The sequence below is a fragment of the Lissotriton helveticus genome, chromosome 1_1 (genome assembly GCF_964261635.1).
Source record: "Lissotriton helveticus chromosome 1_1, aLisHel1.1, whole genome shotgun sequence".
Lineage (NCBI taxonomy): Eukaryota > Metazoa > Chordata > Amphibia > Caudata > Salamandridae > Lissotriton > Lissotriton helveticus.
Genome location: NC_136057.1, coordinates 279553169 through 279574008, shown reverse-complemented (window position 1 = coordinate 279574008; position 20840 = coordinate 279553169). Strand labels below are relative to the sequence as shown.

General features: G+C 44.5%; 1 protein-coding gene across 3 annotated transcripts in view; it reads left to right on the top strand.

The window, feature by feature from the left end:
• Positions 1 to 547: 547 nt before the first annotated feature.
• The window catches only part of MKRN1 (makorin ring finger protein 1), a 136741-nt gene continuing 116448 nt past the window's right edge, over positions 548 to 20840 (top strand). The window contains exons 1-2 of one of the 3 annotated variants that reach the window (XM_078668183.1): positions 548 to 739; positions 14902 to 15030. In XM_078668183.1, the coding sequence (XP_078524309.1) occupies positions 585 to 739; positions 14902 to 15030 (284 nt within the window). In that variant the 5' untranslated portion in view covers positions 548 to 584. The remainder of the gene's footprint in view (positions 740 to 14901; positions 15031 to 20840) is intronic. The other 2 variants (XM_078668184.1, XM_078668185.1) reach the window with 2 other exon arrangements.

Here is a 20840-nt window from a genome sequence, read left to right as displayed (position 1 = left end):
TTAAATGCTAATAAAGAAATAATGAATTTGTAACAGTCCCCTAATGCGGTTCTATGGTTCCTTTATATAGAATTTTAACCTATTGAATTTGTTGCTGTTTTATGTAGTTTAAAGACCAAATGTTCATAATAAACGTATTCTTGAATTGAACTAAATGCATTCCACAGCCAAAGGCAATACTACATCAATCTGATACAAGCAAAAGAGGACACAACATATGAATATTAAATGTATCATTATATGATGTCCAAGCCCGCGGTTTCCACAAACCAATTGTACACGTCCAGCCCCTTCCATGCAGGATAGGCCGAGGAGTTAGTCCCCGCCTCTTGCCGTTAACGGTGAACCTCATGTGTGAGCCTCATGTGGTAAAGTAGTCGAAGGCAGAGTATGTTTATCTTTTAGAGGGAGTGCAAACGCCCCCCCCCCCCCGCAGGTGACACAGGTGGAGCAATGGCACGAGGAGGAAGGACGAGCCTCGAGCGCGCGCTGCAGCTCCCGTTCCCGCCGGTGGCTGGTGGGCGGTGCCACCACCGGAAGTTGTAATCCCGGATGTTCCGGGGGGAGCCGCAGCATAAACAGAGATGGCGGAGGCAGCGGCGGCGGCTGCAGCGGCTCCGGGGATACAGTCAGCAGCGGCCGCCGGCTCCTCTTCCTCCGCCACCCGGGGCCCCACCACCCTCGCCATCATCCCCACCATTCCTCCAGGGGGAGGCTGGACCCGGCAGGTAGCCTGCAGGTGAGACCACTGGTCTGAACCAGGGTTGTTGCCCGATATTGGTCCTCTTAAGTGTCGTGGCTTACGCCGACCCCCCAATGCACCCCCTTGCAGCGAGTGCACCACCGTGTGCTCAGCAAGTCGTCTGCATACACCGGTCAACTGACCTGCACTTTCCTGCCGGTTATCGTTCCCCCACCACAGTTATTCTGTTATAATTCAGCAGTGAGATCCCACTTCCGCGATGCCCTCACGCCTCTCATTTCCTCGCTGTGATATTCGACCTCTTCCCCCCCCCCCCCCCCCCCCCATTGCAGGTAGCCTGCAATGTATCATAGCAATACAGCACTGCATCGCCTACAGCTCGCTTGACTATTGCTACGTTACTACTGCCATGCTGTACTCCATTTGTCCTCCAGTGCACGTTTCCTGCACCCATGAACCACACTATTGCAATGCATTTTAAAAGGGGTCTGCTGACCCTATACCTCTCCCCCCCCCCCCCCCCCCCCCCCCCACTGCTGTTCCTTGAAAGCACAACCTTTCAGCACCCTGTTGCTGCAGCGCAATGCAATTTTGGTGTCCCAGCTGGATCACGTTATCTTGCTGCATCCTGCTCCATTTCATATACATTTTTAGGTTGAGCCTTGGCAGCGCTTGTGCTGTCGCTTCCAACTCCACCCATTGCTTCCTTTTGTTTTTCATTTGTCTGTCAGAGTTCTTCAAAAATCTTTGCTTGCCAGTGGTCAATCCTGCCTCTTTGCCCCTCCCTTTTTTCTCTTCTGTTCCTCCATGCAGCAGGGCCTAAGTACCGTCTCACCATGCTACAGTTTTTTATCTGTTCTTTGGCGGACAACTTTTTTCCCTTGGTTTCCTCCTCTGTTTCTGTGTGTCTGTCTGTATTTTTGGCACCATAGCTGATTACATTTAACTATAGTTTTCCTCCCTCCCACATCCTCTTAATCCCACAGTTGTATTGGGGTACGTCTTGTGCCATGCCTCCTGCTTTGTTGGTTATATTTTTCTTAGGCTTTTAGCTATTTTTATCTGTGGGAGCATCATGTAATGTAGACAATATGTGTAAATATCGACTGTCTGCTAGTCAATCACATCCAGAAGTCTATTAAAGTGAGTTTCACATTTTGATTTTGGAGTCCTTGGCTTACAGCATGATGCAATAGACCCTCAGCCCACTTTAGCCATTGGCTGTCTTGTACTATAAGTAATGGCAATTTACCCTTTCTCATGCTCACAATAAGAAATCAAGTGAAATTCAGTGCAGCAGCTCGGGTACCTGGGCTGGTGGATCAGTGCTTTATTTGTGTTACTTTTTTCTTGAAGTATTAAATGCCTTATTTTGTGTCTTTGGTGTTTTTTTTTGTAAAGTTTTTTTTTAGATTGCCTGAAAGATTCCCATTTTGTGCTTCTTGGCCTACTCGCTTGCTGTGCTGCAACTTGCAGTGCGCCATGCCCAGAGCAGCCACTGCTTCACAAGCAGGCAACCATCTTCAAGTAGTATTTGACATACTTTATGATGGTTTTATCATTCCAAGATGGCCAACCGAGTGCTTCTAAATGTGCTAGACATCTGGAATGATAAACCTATAATCAGACCCTCCAGGATTTCGCGATGCACGAAATAATCGCGAAATTAGCTGATCAGCGCGATGACCGCAAAATGTACCTTTTTGGCCGCTAAAAAAGGCCTCCAGCAGACAGCCAAGAAAATGGTGACGTTGTACTGGCTGAACGTCACTACGTAGTGCTGTACAGCCTTAATAGCTAGCTGCTTGCTTCGTGCGCTCCATGACAGACAAGAAAACAAAAGAAGTTTGTCACTGACAAACTCTGTAAAACTATGCACTTTGCACATCAATTCGGTTTGAGCCTATGTTCTTTCTTTATACAATTCTTCAAGACAGGCTGAAAATGTAATGGAGGCGAGTTGGTGGCATTCCCTCGAAACTCACACTATTCCTACTGATGAGCTGGGGCGTGCAACACGGCCAAATTCACTTTCTGTTAATATGTATAAATAAACAATGGGTCTCATAAGATAGCTTTCACTGAAATGGAGATGTCTGTAATCAGTAAGTGTCTCTCAAAGCTGAGGTATTTTGTAATCCGCTGGGAGTGTCCACATAGCTGTTGATACTAATGTGCATCCCCTCTTTCTAGGAAGTGTGATGGCCTGCCTTTATGCTTGCTGGGGAAAAAAAATATCTTCATGGTAATCTGGACTGAAAGGCAGGGAATGTATTTGCATTTAGGATAACTTGCGTCCTTTGTTAACTCGCATCTCAAATTCAATTCCCCCAGTTGACGAAGGTAGATACATCCCTTACAATAATTTCAGGAGATTATTCTTTATTGCGCTGGTTTCCATTGATGTCCTTCTTTACACCTAAGAGCATAATTGACATTTTGTGTAAAGGGCTTCAAAAACGCAACAAGGTCTATATGGCTCTCAAAAGTTGTGTTTGTGACATTTATTTTTTATTCCATCAAAGCGTATTGTATCATAAATTATCGGTTACTTTTTGGGTTTTCAAGAGTGGTTTATGTAAACTAGATCAGATTCTTTATGTTGTAAGTGGCAGCCTTGAGATTTCACATTGCTTGGTTCCCAGATGTTTACACAAAACTACTCAATTGTGAATGCTGTTTACCTTTTTCAAGAGACAGTCGGGGTGCCTGACAACGACAGTAAACAATGGAATCAGGTAAGCAACAGCAAATATTCAAAGGGGGTGCCAAGAGCATGTGGTACCCTGGTGTGGGGTTTCTCAGTTTCCATCTGTGGTGCGGAGGGTGAAAGTTGTGACCTTCTTAATCTCACCGCTTGATCCCCCTCAGTCTCTCAGCATCAGGGGGATGGGATGGGGGGGGGGGTTGAGACACACTAAAGCTTTCAAGGCCATGGAGAGAGCCCAGACCAGGCATGGAAGGGGACAGGGAGTCAGTGCAAACTACATGAGAGGGGACTGTGTGACTGCATCCAGTGAGCAAAGGGGTCTGTGTCGACTGAAACTAGAGACTGACTGAAGCCAGAGAGTGAAGGGGTCTGTGTGACTGAAACCAGAGAGTGAAGAGGTCTTTGACTGAAACCAGGGAGCGAAGAGGTCTGTTTGACTGAAACCAGGGAGCAAAGTGGTCTGTGTGTCTTAAACCAGAAAGGGAGTGGTGCCCTGACATGACTGCATCCATGAGAGCTAGAACATCTCAGGGAGAAATGTGGCCCCTCCCATGAGGTTAGGATTGGAGCTGTAGATTTGCAGAAACTTTAAATATGCTTATTTCAAAGTGGAATACTCTGCTTAAACAGGTTCCATTGTTTTAAGACTGAAAATGAAAGATTATGAGTAAAAGAAAGTGCCGCAAAATTTTCAAGTTTGCGCCGCTAAATTAACATTTTTGTGCCGCTAAATTTGCAAATCTATGCCACAATATCCTGGGGGTTCTGTATAATAAAGGCTTCAGAATACCATTCTAAGTTGACCTCCGGCTGCAGTAGTTCTTTAACTTATTTTGCTTTGCAAACATATGCATACCATCATAGACAACCACTTTTTTAAATGTGTTCATTTCTAATACACTTGCTTGCAAAAAGAATAAAAATTAATTTATTGCCTTTGTCATATTTTATTTTCAGTCGTTGGCTTTTCCTCTGCTCTGTGATATGGCAACTTGAAATAATGAAAACGGTCTCTTGGTGTTTAAAGCAAGGCATGCTTTCTCTTATGTTGACTTAAATTTAACATTCAGTGTTTAACTTCTTATTTGATGAAACATCTGGAGGGGCTTTATTTAACATGCCTGCATACACCTGTTGACCCTTTTCTTAACGCCATTATTTTGCTTAGACCCTTTTTGGGAAATACTGGATTGAACCTCTTCTAATTAAACTAGCACCTGGATACCTCTGCTATAATATATAGAATATGATGAAGCTTTTTAATAGAAAAAATCTTTGCAGTAGCATAAGTAAGGGTGCAGTAGGTTATGTGGCTAATAGAGGTCCCTTTACAACTCCACAGGGCCTCCTAGTAACAGCCTCTGGCACTACGCCCTTTTCTTTCTTCTGCCGAAACGCGCAACAGCAAGCAACTATAAAGTGTGTGAAAACTTTGCCAAGTGTGCTGTCTGGTTTGGAGGGGAAACTTGAGATTGGAGAGAGAGTGTGTATGTATGTGTAGAAGTGGGTGTATATGTTTGTTTGTATATGTGTGTGTGTGTGTGTGTGTGTGTGTGTGTGTTTTTGTTTTGTAGTTTTATATAGCACCAACTCAACCTGAAGGTATTGGTGCTTTACATGACCACCAGTTACATTACACATGGATGCATTCATTTATTTTTGACACTGGGAGATGAATTCTTTTGCCCACATTCACAGGATGTTGAGCTCACGCTGAGACTAAAAAAGAGCTCCAAATTCAGCAGCCTTGGCTACTGCCACACAAGCCAAGGATAGAAATTGGCAACAAGGACAAATATGACGGTAAATCTTTTCTGACTTACCAAATAGGCTGCTTTTTAACACCTTTTTACTGCAGAAGTCTTCAAACGTTTTTACTCTGAGGGCTGCCCCCCGAATGTTTTGAAGTCAGAGGGCCACTGTCTAAAAATGTATGACAAGAATAGGGAGAGGGGAAGGGGCGAGCTCCAGGATGGCACTTATGAAATCATTTCAGGGGTATTTTTCTGTAGCTCCTAATCTGTGCTATATGGGAGACATATAAAAGTACAAATATTTCAATCTAAAACAGAAATTGACCCATAATTGGGGTGTTGTAAGCATGGGTCCCAATGTAACTGCACTTAACATAAAAAAACCATAATATTCAGCTTTCTCAAAGCATCTCTAAGAGACAGCTGTCCCTACCATTTGTAATCTAAAAAAAAATGACTACACCCCCTCCACCAAATATAGACACCCCCTTCATCTTGGGTATCTCTTTGCTGCTATCCAAGGATCACACTAATTTCTTTTTTCCTATACCTTACTCTGAGGCCTAAGGGGTCCAGGTGATCGGAGCACTCCATCTGAATGTGGCCTTGCTGGCCTCCTCCCTGTCACCCACTCGCCTCACCTTTAAGGGCATGTGCATGTTAACGTGGGTCGAAGTAGACAGGATCTATGGGGACCCACATGCCCCATGCTTTTTTAATTTCCCAAAAACTGTTCCCATTCTTTTTGGTTAAAACAAAAAACATCTCTGAAAAGTTATTGGGACCCTTGAAGTGCCTCTGCGTAAAAGTGAAGTGTTTTCTGTGCTTTGAAACTCAGGCAGGGACACATAGCGAAGGATGAAACAGGCGTTCTGACCAGGGTGCCTGCTGCCTGAAAGAATGTAAATGTGTGCAGTTGGTTAATCACCAAATGTAAAGTCTGCTTCGAAGCCAGTTTAGGCTTTAATTGATGGAGTCAATCCTGAGGAAACTGAGTTATTCTTTTTGATACTTAGTCAGGGTGTTATAAGCGGAGTTCTTGAGAATTTACTTTTAACAGACAAATCTTTGCAGTAGGTATAGTTTATTACAAAAATATATATGTAAAAAGTACTTGTGTATAATACAATTTTAAAAAATGACTTGCATATTCAGTGCATTCTGCTCCAGGCTGGGACCTTGTAGCACTATAAATACACAAGTCACTATTCCTCACATCGGTAGTGGTCACATTACCCAAATAAAATTTCATAAAAGAATGTATTTCTATCTGAAGAAGAAAACACTTATTTTTAGCCACGATCTTTACCCTACCAACTTCAGTGGTGATCCCATCATTTTAGGACCACCCCAAGCACAGTTATTGGCAAAAAACAATCCCTGCAAAGCATTATGGGACAAGATTAGCAGTGGCAGTGAATATTATAGTATCCAATATCAAAATAATTCTACAAAGAGCTGCAGTTCCACTGGTCGTCCCTAGATATCCCATAATGCTTTGCAGGGCCTTTGGTTGGGAATGTGTTTTTGCCAATAACTGTTTGGGTTTGTCCTAAGAGGATGGGACCACAACTACATTGTTCAATAAGATGTGCTTTTTTGTTTTCAAGGTATCTGTTTGGTACTCTCCCTAGGTTTTATTTATTGTGTATTTTATATAGTGCGCAGCTACCCCAACGGGGTGCGCCAGCGCTTCTGAGTGAAAGCAGAGTGATAGTCCTGGGGGGGGTTAACAAAAGAGGAAAGTTTAGTGCCTTACGGAAGGGTAATTCTTCCTGGATCATCCTAATTGCGATCAGGAGTTTGTTCCAGAGAGTTGTCACAGACCTGGAAGGTTTTACCTCCAGAACGTGCTTTCCTGAATCTTGGTATGGAGAGCAGATGTTGGGAGTTGGAACGGAGGTTCCGAGAGTTACAGTAGGGACGGATACTAACAGAGAGGTAGGCCGATCCCCTACCCCTAGTTGCTCGATGGGCTACGGTCATGGCTTTGAATTCAGCTCTTTGATGGATTGGTAGCCAGTGTAATGCTCTGCGATGTGGCGAAATATGGGTGCGTAGGGAAACCCCGCAGACCAGCCGAACAGCCGCATTCTGGACTGTCTGGAGCCGATGTAGGAGGCCCGCGGGCAACCCTAAATACAGGCTGTTCGCATAGTCCAGGTGAGATGTAATCAATGCCTGGACTATGGTTTTCCTGGTGTCACTGGGGAGATAGGTGATGAATTTCCTAATCATCCTAATCTTGGAAAAACAAGCGGCAGTAACGGTCTGCATTTGGTTACTAAAGGAAAGATTTGAGTCCCACTTGACCCCCTAGATTTTTTACAGAGTCCTTAGGGACAGAGGGAAGGCTGAGTTCCTGTGGCCACCAGAGAGTTGCATCAAGAGGGGAGGGTTGATGGAAAAAGAGAACCTCCGTTTTCGCCGCATTCATGCGGAGGCAGTTAGGGTCCATCCATCTTGAAATGTCACGCAGACAATCCTTCAGAGGATCAAAAGTAGTCTGCGTGGCACTCTCATAGGAGAAAAGCAGCTGAATATCATCTGCATAGGAAGTAGCTATGATGCCCGGCCTAGCAATGAGTTCGGCCAGAGGAGAAAAATAGACATTGAACAATAGTGGGCTCAAAGCCGAGCCCTGAGGGACACCCCATTTCAGGGTACGGCTAACAGAAGTAAAAGGGTGAGTATAAACTGCCTGGGTACCATTAGACAAAAAAGAGGTGAGCCACTCCAGGGCCTTCCCCTGAATACCCATCGACCGAAAACGGTCAATCAGGATGGGGTGAGAGACGGTGTCGAATGCTGCCGACATGTCGAGCAGCACCAGCACCGCTCTGGAACCCCCATCCAGTTTCCACCATACGGAGTCGGCCATTTCTATAAGGGCCGACTCAGTACTATGGCACTTTCTAAAACCATGTTGGGATTCATGAAGTAGGCCGTGGGATTCAAGAAAACCTGCCAGTTGTTGCTGCACTAGCTTTTCAAGGACCTTGGCAGGGGCAGGGAGCAGAGAGATGGGTCTATAGTTCACCGGCTCATTAGGATCTGTATTAGCTTTCTTTAAGATCGGGACCAGTTGGGCATGTTTCCAAGACTCTGGGAAAATTCCGGTTTTGAACGAGTCATTCCAGATGTAGTTGAGGAAGGGCAAAATGACCCCGACAGATATTTATGAGGAAGGGATTAAGAAAGGAGGCCAATGATTTATATTGCTTAGCTGGCCACGGGTCAAGTGGTGAGCCGGAGCGGCATCTAGACAGTTCCATCAGTGAGTGCTCCAGTGAGATTGCCTCAAAGTCTGAAAAGGTGGAGGAAGACTCGATGCGGTCAGGTAGAGACGTATCACTCCCTAGATCATTATTCTTGGGGAAGGTGTCATAGGTCTTCGCGATCTTGTCTTCAAAGAAGTCGGAGAGGCGGGAGCAAAGGGCCTGAGAGACTGGAAGACACTGTTTAAGAGCCATGGGATCTGTGAAAGTCTTCACTGTGTTAAAAATATCCCTGGCCGAGCCATGCGCTCTATTAATTTTCTCCTCCAGGTAGCGTTTTTTATGCTCAATTATTTTCCTACGGTATTCTTTGAGGGCCAGTTTATATTTAAGTTTTGTGTCAATAGCATAGGATGACCTCCACCGGCGCTCCAACAGCTTGCAAGAAGATTTATATTTCCGAAGCTCGTCGGAGTACCATGGGGCAGAGGGAGCTGCTCGAAAGGTTTTAATCGGTCGCATAGGAGCGAGCGAGTCAATAGCAGAGGAGACCCAGCAGTTGAGGTTAGTCAGACGTGAATCTAAGTCAGGGGCGTCTTTGGGAGTGGTATTTACAAGATGTAGGGCAACACTGTCAGGGGAGATCTTACTCCAATTACGTCCTACCACCTTAGGGGGAATTTTAGCCATGTTTCCGTAAGAAAAAGTAAATCCCACTTATTGTCCATCAGAGACTGGACGATATCGAGAGAATGTTTAGGCAGGGAGCGACAATTAATAGGCCAGCCTTAATAGTGAAATTGCTGGTATCTTTAGGGGCCGGAGACGGCGGCTGATCAAAGGGGCACGGGACCAATGTGTCATTCAGCATATTACAAGGTATGCCCAACACTGGATATAGGGCTAGGTCCCTTTGAAGAGAAACAGTGAGCACAGCATTTGTGTTGTAGCGAAAAAAGAGACTCCTTACTATATGTTTTGAAGCAAGATGATGGGGTTTCCACAGAGTACCTGGCCTCGGCCGCGTCCTCATCGCGGACGGGCGCAGACGGGCAGGACTCTGGCACGACTCCGGCGCGTCCGCTGACCGCGTTCGCTGCGCGGAGTCATGACCGTTGTCTTTTATGCTAGTGACTGGACGCTTCCCCCTACCCAAAATGGCCGCCGCGCTTCTGCCGATTCGAGGGAGAGCCTCCCAGCCCCAAAATCGACCGAGGTAGGCTCAGGGAGCAAGGCAGTGCGGGGGAAAAACAATTTAGGTAGGATACCACGTCGAGTTTGAAATTATGATCAAATTAAAACGATGTGCAATGTGCAAAGAAATCAAGCGCTTTGTTTAAAATGCGGCGAAAATAGAGGGAGGATCCTAAAATCATCACATCTCCCACTGCTTGCCAATTTTTCAGTTTCACTATTGTGAAAGTACTATATGCACTTTAGCTTATAAAGATAGAAAAGCTTATTTTCTCATATCTGGTCATGTACAGAAAAGCTTATTTTCTCATATCTGGTCATGTACAGGAAGCTTTTTGCAATTATTTTGCAATTTTAGCACAGTACAGACAAGTACACAGTCTTCAGCTATGCTACGCAGACTACGTGCACTACGCAAAGTTTAAAGTATACTACGTGAAGCTACATGTAGTGCTGCTACGCAAACTACGCCCAGGCTTACTAAAAGGAACAAAATATTCTTGGTCAAGTTTTTCCACCTTGTTACCTGCATATAATATTATACAGTAACCTTATATGAAAAAATAAATGCAAGTTAAGCTAATAGGATGGAAATACATTATTTTACGTTATTCCCCCATTTAATAACATTTTATATTTTTATTTTTTTCTACCACTTCAAGGACTGCATGTATATGAAGACTGTCTGGAAGAGTGCCAAGTTGCTCTTACAGGGCATCTTCATTAAGAAGTACTTGTTGAGCCTTTTGTCCCCCATTGTTATAGATCTGTATTTAATGTAGATTGATCTTATTGTTAGCACATTTGGCACATCATTTTTTTAATACGTTATAATTCTTCTAATATAGGGACATGCGATTTCATCAGACATAAAAGAACTATATGCAAACTGCAAGGAATGTTTGTAGAACCGTATTTTTTTTCATTCTTTTGTTCTTAGGTTGCTAATCGTTTTCTTTGGGTAGTAATAGACACTTAATAGTATGGACAAGCTCAACTACTTAATTACATTTTAAATCTAAACAGTTTTTTCCAGTACAAGCTCTCTTAACCCCTTCCATGCGTCGGGCGGCCGTCCGTCACGGTGGGCGTGTGCGGAGGACGGCCGGGGGCTGTCCGAACCACGCCCACGCCATAAATCACCCGCACCGCGGCGGAATTTTCGCCGCGGTCAAGGGGTTAAAATATTCCTACCAGTATTGATGATGTGGAACTCTTATTGTGTAACCATTCTTCTTGTGTTGCCTATTTACTTGCTTTGATTCATTGCCTCTGTCTAGTGCAATGGCGACCTATCAGTATGGTTCTTGCACACCCTCCCATTCAACGCACACTTTCCCATTCAACAGTTACTAATAAATGCATACTTATACATAGACGCACACACCTGTTAATTATAACATAGCGCTTACCTGCTGCAGGTCTCAGGGAACGAAGACTCGAAGGTGCCAGGAGAGTTGGGACTGCTGCCTCCCCTCCAGCCAATGAGGGGAGGCAGCAGTCCTTACCTCTTCACAGAGAAAGATGGGGTCAGACTGCTGACCCCACCCACTCTGTGACCAGATGTCAGTGAGAGACACTGGGCACTTCCGGGCTTGCAACTGAAGTACTAGAGTACGAGGCTAAAACTGACTCTCCCCTCCCCTCCCCCCCCCCCCACATCACGAAGGAGAGGGCCCCGAGGACCTTTGCTGAGCAGAGGAGGTTATGGCCACAGGAGCTGTGACGTCCTCAGCCCAGCAAAGTTCAGCTCAGGCGCCTGAGCATTTAGCGCATGTCTAGCTCCTGGCTGCCTGACCTAAAAATAAAGTGTGTTTATCAGGTTAATCTTTGCTCAGCCTGACAGACCTTTTATGGCCCAAAGGTGTGTGGGTGAGGCCCCCTTACCCTTAGGGACAGGCTGCTGCTTGTCTAGTGTGTGTTAAAATGCTCTGACTCCCTAAATTGGGCTGAGTAGTGCTATATACAGAAATGTGAATGCTATTTTAAAGCCTTAGTGTATTTGATCATAAAGAGCGATACATCCGACACTTTCAAAATGCATGCATAGCTTTGACAGTCAAAAATCTGGCTCCTGTGCTATACTTTCTCCTAAGCACATGCAAAGTGATAATAGGCAGTGTCCCTTTTGTTTCTTTCCATTGTGTTGGCATCTTAGTGAGTTAGTCTAAACAAAGGTCCCAGCCAGGATGAGACAAAAAACAGGTGACTTGCGTTGTTTGTTTTTTTGTTGTTGTTTGATTTTACGTCCCTCTGCCTTGCTTCTAAAAGTTGGTATTATGCCTTATATGGTGTTTTACTTCCCTGCCCTCATGGAGAGGGAAGGCCTGTCAGGAGAGTAATGTGTACTGGAAGTACCTATGGTTCAAGTACACATGACAACACTTGGTGTGTTTGAGAGACATGAGAACTGTACTTTTCCTGATAACTTTCATTGGTGTAAAATGCGTTTGGAGAAATTATCTGGCATCATCCGCTTACTTTGGAAGTGTTGGAACGTGGGGGGATCAAGTGAAATATGAATGTTATCTCTCTTGAAATGTCATCAATTAAGCACTGCGTTTCCATCTTCATGCTTGTCACTTGCAGAACATCAACCTAGTTTAAGTCTAATTAGTTTAACTGAAGCCAACAATCCCATCAACATTAAATGCATTAAAGTGCTTGGTGCATGGCTCTTCTGCCTAGGTGTGATGGCGCTCAATTTGGGAACCACTGTTATAGGGCCAAATAGGCCAAATGATTAGACCGCTAGCTATTAACACAGTGTGACAGTTTTATTCACTCTATGAAATAATATTCTATGTAAGGTAGAGGCTGGCAGGTTAGTTGCTGGTGAGAGTAAAACAAGGTGGTTTTCCACAAGAATGCAGGTTTTTTTCATTCAATTCCCAACATTTGGAGGGTGTGGAGGATAGAGATAGACTGCAAGGGATAAGTAGGAACTATAAAGTTACATTTGTGTACTAGATCAATCATCAATGAAACTATTGAAACAGACTACACACTAATGCTTCGTTACAAATTTGCAGGGATGCAACTTGCTGTTCTGGGTTCTCGCACCTCTCATGGCAATGTGACTTTTTTTACTTGAATTTTTCAGGCTTGCTGGGCTGTGTAGAGCAGTTCCTTTGTTTAAATGGCCCTGCTTGCCTGTTAAACCGCATCAGGGCTCGAAAATTCCACTCGACCGCTCGCATAGTCAAGCTAAATTTAACAAGGTCGCCCTTTCTGGGGAGTAGGAAAACAAACCAACTTTTGTCCTCCGTCTGTGAAAATGGAACAAATGTGACAAGATTTAAAGGCATTTTTATTGCTCACAAAGTTTTTTTTTAACTCTTTATTCTCGACTGCACAGTTTGAATTACATCAAGTCGAACTCACATTCTGTACAGCATAGTCATTTTCTCTTTTTCTCCCAACGAAACATAATGACCATTGCATAAACATCATGGCACATCGTATATCTAAAAGTTGATATAACATCCAAGACCTCTCACTGGTGTGCTACACCGTAACATCACTAACAGGAGCGTCGTTATTCAGTGCAATACGTCATTTAATAACCAAAGAAACGGAAAAAAAACCATGACCCCCGTTCCTCCCTCCTCCCCGCATCTCCCACCCCTACCCTACCTGTCCCCTGGTCGTGATAAAAGCCAGTATGTGTCACTCCTCGACAGTGATGTCAAACAATCACATTATAATGAAAGGGTTTCGAATAATTGCTCACAAAGTTAATGAGCAATAAAGATGCCTTTAAATCTTATCTTGTCACATTTGCTCCGCTTTCAGAGACGGAGGTAAAGTAGGTTGCAGCTAGGGCGAGGACATTTTTTAAGGTACTAGTCCTGCAGGACTAGTACTATTTTTTGGATTTTTCGAGCCCTGCGCATATAGTGCCCAGAACTACATACCCGCTTCAGTAGCTGGTCGTCTGGCAGCTTTGTGAGGGCTCCATAAGTCTTGTCACTCCTGCTGCCTTGTTGTAGGTTGTGAAATCCAATCCAATTCAGTCCAATCTGAAAATAGTGCTGGAGAAATATTAATAAGTAGTATTAGTTTCCCAAGACTAATTCATCTGCTCTAGTATTCCTAGTCTGAGCAGATTTTAACATGTATTTCTGGAGTCAATGTGATGATAAAAAAATAGAAGGTGGAAGTTTATTGATCAGTGGGTGATGGGGTTCAGAATAGAGAAAAAAGCAACATCGCTAGTGAAACACTGCTTGGATGTCCATAAATGCTTTTGATTAATGTTTGTAAGATAATCCTGTCACATCCAAGAAACCGCACGGGCTTGGAACCTACATGTACTCCTTATTATAAAACTTAATCCTGTTATCATTAATTGTCGGCATTTAGCCAGGGGCTAAGTAGTTTTGTTCAATGCCAGTAACTACTGTGGCAATGTGTGCTTTTTGAGACCAAAAACTATTTTTGCTTTTGCCAATATTTGTTATAATGGGGAGGGCCCGGCAGCTCTCACACCAATAAGGTTTCACAAAAATCATGCCAAAACAAGTCGCGCATTGACCAAACTAAAAAGCTGACCATCCATTTCAGACCCACTGGCTTTGCCAATGCTTGCTAATTTTAGTTTCCCATAATGAAACTGGTTACACTGATTTTCCATTATTAATATTTTGGGGAAATAGCATGCATCAACACATGTTACTAAATGATGCTGCAAAGAAATGGTACTTTAAATGCTACCCTAGTTTAGCAAAGTTTTTATTTCCTTTAGACTTTATTTTTTTTTAAACAAAGCATCATCACTCTTGCTTTCAAGCTTTGGCAAATATTTGCAAAACGTGTACACATTTTTGTACAGGAACCATGGTCGGTAGTGCAGTCTGAGCTTGCAACATTTACTTAGATGCTTATTCTAATAATAAAGGCTTTCAATTAATGAACCATAAATAGAAGTTTGAACAGCACTAACATATGGGCAAAAGTAAATATTATCTTAACTGCAGACAGTGCCCTTCCCTGAGCCATAATGTGGTACTGAAAACTGGCAGCCAAAGGGTTTGTGCTGCAGGGGGTTGGACCTACTTGTCCAGTGGATAAAATACACATGAAAACTAGTTGCCCTTGACCCCAAACAATATGTCCTGGGCGTCGGGCTATAGGAATTCCACATCCCTGATTTAGCATGCATTATTTTTGTAAAGTACACGTTTTTAGGGACTTGATACTTGTTCTATCACTTGGTTTAAGATTTTAGTAACTAGTTGGCCAGGTCATTTGTGTTTTGATGTATTGCCTGATTTCACTCCTAAGGAGACTAAAGTTTAAACCTTCTCTCCTTTCATGAAGGTATTTCATACATGGAGTTTGCATAGAAGGTGACAACTGCCGCTACTCCCACGATCTTTATAGCAGTCATCCCACAATGAGTTGCAGGTACTACCAGCGAGGGTGCTGCGCCTACGGGGACCAGTGCAGGTGAGTAGAAGAAACTTGTTTCCCTCACTGGAGGGTGGACAGTAACATCCCATGTCAAGTCTGTTTTGAGCGAGTGTTTGAGCTCTAGGGTGCAGTGTTACCAGTTTGCACTTTTGTTCACCTATTTTGTTCTCAGTCTGCCTAAATTGTTCAGTTTGTGCTCCATAAATAATTCAATTAACATTTAAAGTCTCCCATGTTTAACCATGGCCTCCTTTTCTGGAAAATATTTTAATACTTATTGTATCCAATAGCCTTTATACATTTCCCTTGTCGGTACAATCCTTCTTCCTCGTTCCCACCTTACCTATAGTACAATCTACCTTCTGGGTTGAAGTGATAGTTGGTGGGGCTGGTGACAGTTGGCACTGAGGACATCACCTATATTGGTTGCCTCAGGGGAGAATAAAACTGTTCAGCTTTTCCAGTGACCTTCATGGTCATTGATATTTTCTAAATGTAACATGCCGTTTTGCCGGGATGTAATGTGCTGCTCCCTCGCAAACATTAACCATTTGTGTCCTATTTGTAAATCGTCAACCAGTATAGAAATACAACCAGTGACCTTCTCTAAGCTTAGAGGCATTTCTCTATTGCAGATTAATAAGTGTCTTACCACTCTGCAGCATATATTTGGCCTCTGTATGTAACAGGTTTGGTAATGTTGCTCTGAGTTAAGTCTCTACTGACCCCACTTTGCTACATAAAGGAGCATGAATTCCGGTTATAGAATGCCATAATTATTTATATAAGTATCTTCAAAGTTCTTTGTGTTCAGATTTCCCCCCCTCTTTTTTGGAGTACAGAAACATTCCACCTTTTCTGTTGACTTTCTGGTACTGCAGATACCATATTCTAGAGTTCTCTAACGAGTAGTTAAGGAGCTTACTGTTAGCTCTCCGGGTACCCATGAGTAGCTCCTCTATGTGCAGCCTGAGCCAATGGAAAAAATATATTTAAATCTGATAGTTAAGCAGTAATTTGTGCTTCACTGGAATCTTTTTTACTGATGTTCTTTCCTAGGTGCCAGGGGGCATTGCATAGGCCTGTGGGATGTAGAAGCATTAAAATTGAATATTTGTAACACTTTTTTGATGTTGGTGATTTTACCCAACCAAGGATGTGGGGAGTGACAGGGACACCTTTAGGTGTCTGGAGATGAAGGTGGATTGTTGGACGCATGGAATCCTCAACTCCAGCACAGAGGTGCACAGTCAAGAACACTAGGAAACAATGAATACATTTTAAAGATTCATTTTAATATCCCAGTACATACTGTGAGAAAGTGAGTTTGTTGCAGTACCCCCCGCCCCACTTTTTGCCTGACACTTGGCCATGGGTCCCTGCCAATCAGGAACCCATGGCCTGTGTTTCTTCCCTAAAAACTATACTAAAGCTTAAACCCGATTGGCATCCCTGGCCACCTGTCTGCCCCTAGTAAATGGTACCCAGGGCATTGTGACCAGAGAAGACCCCTAAGGGCTTCAGCACTTATTTTGCCCCTTAGGGGCCCTGTACCTTGACATCCACACACTGCCTTTGCAGGCTGAGTGTCTAGGTGCAGAACTTAACAGTCGACATGGCACACATCCCTGTGCGCCATACCCACAACCCCACTGCCCTGGCATACATCAGCCACCCCTCTAGCTGGGTGCCCTATGCCAGTGGTGTGGGCACAGGTGCATGAGCCCTGTGCCCCTACAGTACCCAGGGCCATTCCTGGACACTGCAAGTGCAGTGATGCCATTAAGAGTATATGGTGCAGGGAGGTTTGTCATTACAAACTCCACAGCGCCATAATGGCTACACTGAACACTGACAAGTTTGATATCAGCACATTAAACCCACACTAATGCCAGTGTGGGATTTAATGTAAAATGCACTACAGAGGGCATCTTAGAGATGCCCCCTGAAACCTAACCTACAATCCACGTATGGGCTGAGTGGCTGCAGAGGCTGCCACACAGCGGACATGTTGCTAGACCCCTGGGTGGAGAGCCCCCGCTCTCCTGGGCCTGCAACAATGCACATCCTGGGTGAGGTGTTAGGTCTCCTCCCCCAGGATGGGCAGGGGGAAGCTTCAAAGGCATGCTGCCTCTGTGAGCTTCTCCAGACCATTTGCTGTACCCAGCAACTGGCCCCCATCAGTCCTGACCCCCACTCTGGCGGGAATAACTACGTCAGGAAGGGGGTGTGCCAGCCTGTGCCACCCCCAACCCTCAGGTAGGGGAGAGGAGGTGAAGCACGACCCCGGGCTCCGGCCATCTTGAAGATGGGGAACCCTGTCCAATCACAGCTAGGCTCCTGCCCCCCTCCCACCGGAGAGGAGCAGGCTAGGGGGTGTATCCACCCCAGGACAGGGACCTGTTGGTCCCTGTCCTTGCCCTACCTGTAATGCCCCTAAATGCAGTATTTAGGGGCTCCCTGAACCTTCCTTCCTTAGATCCGGATAACGAAACAAGAAAGAAGAACAAGAAACAAGAAGACCTGCCGTGCAGCTGCTAAGAGGAAGACACCAACTGATTTGGCCCCAGCCCTACCGGCCTGTCGACCCTCGAACCTGCTATAACCCGGCGTCTCCAGTGGTCAGCAACCTCAAAAACCCTGGAGGACTGGACTGCCTTGTCACTCTGACTACCTGGGTCTCCCGCCAGCAGTGGTACTGCTCAAAGCAAGTAACAAGCCCTGGCATCACTGCGAACCCTGCACACTGCACCCACCAAGCCTGGCCTGTGATGGAGTGAACCAAGACCCTGAGGACATCCCCCGGCGATTCTGACTCGGAATCCAGTGCCCAAGGACCGTCCACCGTCCCCGAGCCTGCAGCCTTTATTCCCTTTTCAAGATCCTCATTGGATAACATTGAGCGCCCGACTGCTCAAAAGCACACAGCCGCCAGACTGCCCCAGGCAGTCCAACCTGTACCCTATTCTACTTCCCCATTTGCCCTGAGCAAGTGACCAGGTGCTCAGCTCCCACAGCCGCGTGGCCTGCTAGCCAGCAGCCACCAACCGAAGGCCCCCTGCTTCTCATTGGATAACATTGGGCCCAACTACCTCTGCACCCGGCCGCCCCTGTGCTGCTGTGGGTGTACTAACTGTACCTACCGGACCCTGGGGGACCCCTGAGTCTATGCCTAAAACCTTAACTTCACCAGTCGAGTGCTCACCTGAAAACCGATGACTCGCTTTCCTGCCATAGGCTAACATTGAGCGCCCGACAGCTCAAAAGCACCCTGCACCCAGCTGCCAGAGTGCCCCAGGCAGTGCAACCTGTACCCTATTCTACTTCCCCATTTGCCCTGAGCAAGTGCCCAGCTTCCACAGCCGCGTGGCCTGCTAGCCAGCAGCCACCAACTGAAGGCCCCCTGCTTCTCATTGGATAACATTGGGCCTAACTACCTCTGCACCCGGCCGCCGCTGTGGGTGTACTAACTGTACCTACCTGACCCTGGGGGACCCCGGAGTCTATGCCCAAAACCTTAACTTCACCAGTCGAGTACTCACCTGAAAACCGATGACTCACTTTCCTGCCATAGGCTAACATTGACTGGTTTGACTAGAAAAATCTTCCACGTGTGAAGTTTTGAAACTTTAAAATATTCATCTAAAATCAGCAGAATAACGAATTTCGAATTACTCACCTGTGATTAAGAGAAGCCAGTACTGTACCTTGTAGCCCAGCACTGAACCGCAAAAGTAATCTCAACCGCGTTTGCTAGTAATCTCAATTTCTGCAATAGGAAACCATTGACTGCTTTTCTGTGAAATTTCTTCTGAGTGCCTACTTTTGAACATTACAAATATTCCTTAAAAATCGTACCTACTACTGAAACGTAATTACGTACCTGTTTTAAGTAGAGACCCCAGTTCTGGACTTAGGAGCTCAGTCCTGGGTTAAAAAAGTAACGAACGTACTTTAACTGCAACTTGATTTTCCTCCCATTGGATAACATTGCCAGATTTTCATTGAAAAGTTTTGAAGTATGAACTTTTGAAATGGCTTTAAATTTCTTAAAAATCATAGCAATAGCCAAATCGTTTTTGCTAAACTGTTTCCAGCTTAGACCCCAACACTGAATGTATGATCCAGTCCTGGAACTACAAAAGTAATTGTTAAAGTAAATCACAGCATTTATGTAGAAAACCCATTGAGCTCCATGTTAAATTGTTTTAGAATTGTGTTGCCTACTGCAACCATTGTACCTATTGTGTTTACAAAGTTTATTGGTTCTCTGCAAAGTAATTATGAGAGTACTCATATCGAGAAAAGTACATTTTTATACCTGTTGGTTCTAAAAATAAAACTATATCTTTTGATGTAAAACAATTGGCCCAGAGTTCAGTCCTTGAGTGTGTGAAACCTTTTGCTGACTGTGTACAACAAATGCTTTACACTGTCCTCTGGTACTGCCTTACTGCTCGACCAAACTACCACTTTAGAGAGTAAGGTCACACCTGGCTTTAACCTCTGTTATACCTCCTGGGGTTTGTGAACTCTATACACACTGTACCTCATTCTGGTCCAGTATATATAGAGCCACTTTCTCACATGTACAATATGAGCTGTAACCGAATGGTGGCTGTAACATTTTAGCTAGAGTGAAAAAACAGGAAAAATGCCATCATATCCTCCCCTCATTCTTCTGCTTCTATTCACTAAGCTAATTTTAGCACAAAAACGAAACTCGATTATGAGTTTCGTATCTGGTTTTCACCCACATACATGTTTGAATAATAAGGCTTATGATCAGTATAATAGCAAAGCCTACTATTCTTGTTATGCGCTGGCAGCTCTACTGATAAACATGCAAATGAAGGCCGAATGCCTCACCACTAGCCTTCAGCCTAAGTAGGTCATGCAATTCTACAGGGCCTATCTTGTGCATTGCCACCTGGCATGAAGTGCCTCTCTAATCCATCACACCCTCTGCCTAGCTTTTATAACCCTGTTTAGATGTCTTTAAACTTCTCAGATTTAACAATTAACAGAAACTAGCCTACTGCCCTATTACTTATTTTCCATCTGCCAACTGTGTTCTTTAAACAATAAACTAGACCTGTAGTTTTCAGTTTTCCATGAAACTTTGTTCACAACTTAATGACCATTATTTAGGAAAGAACATTGAATGACTCAGTAATAGACTGATGGATAAAAAGGGCTGGCTGAAAGCCGGACTTCAAATCCATGACTATGTAAAACTAAGACTGACATTAAAGAGCAAAAGATGACAATCTGGGTTGAAAAGGGAAAGTTTATAATGCGAGTACATAAGCACGGCAGAGCACAAGTGATGCACACACTGTTAAATTTTTTTTTAGTTTGTTGACTTGTGTGGTGCAACTTATGACCTGTGAGGGTATCCAGGCACTGGAGCAGGGGCGGAGGTTGGGTGGAGCTTCTAGTTGAACAGCCATATCTTCAGTCTCTTGTAAAAATTGAGTAGGGATGGGGCGGTCCTGATGTGTTGGAGTTCATTCCAGGTCTCGGCTGTGATGTAGGAGTGGTGCCCTCCTGACTTTCATCTGCTGACATTTAAAGGGGCTTAATGCCTGCCCATTACTCAACATTGGTTTGCTCCCATTTTTTTTTTTTGTAAAACAATTTTTATTGCAGATTCCAATGTAAGCATTACAGTATATTTGCAATTATGCTTGCGCGGGACCCCAGCGTCTCACATTACTTCTAAGTAGTATGTACACAGCCTTATAACCCGCATCCCTGAGGCCGGGTGGCGTTCATCGCAATCAGTGCAACCTCTTCACTACTAAGTGTCAGCACGTCTAGTGGTCAACCGCCATCTGCTTTTA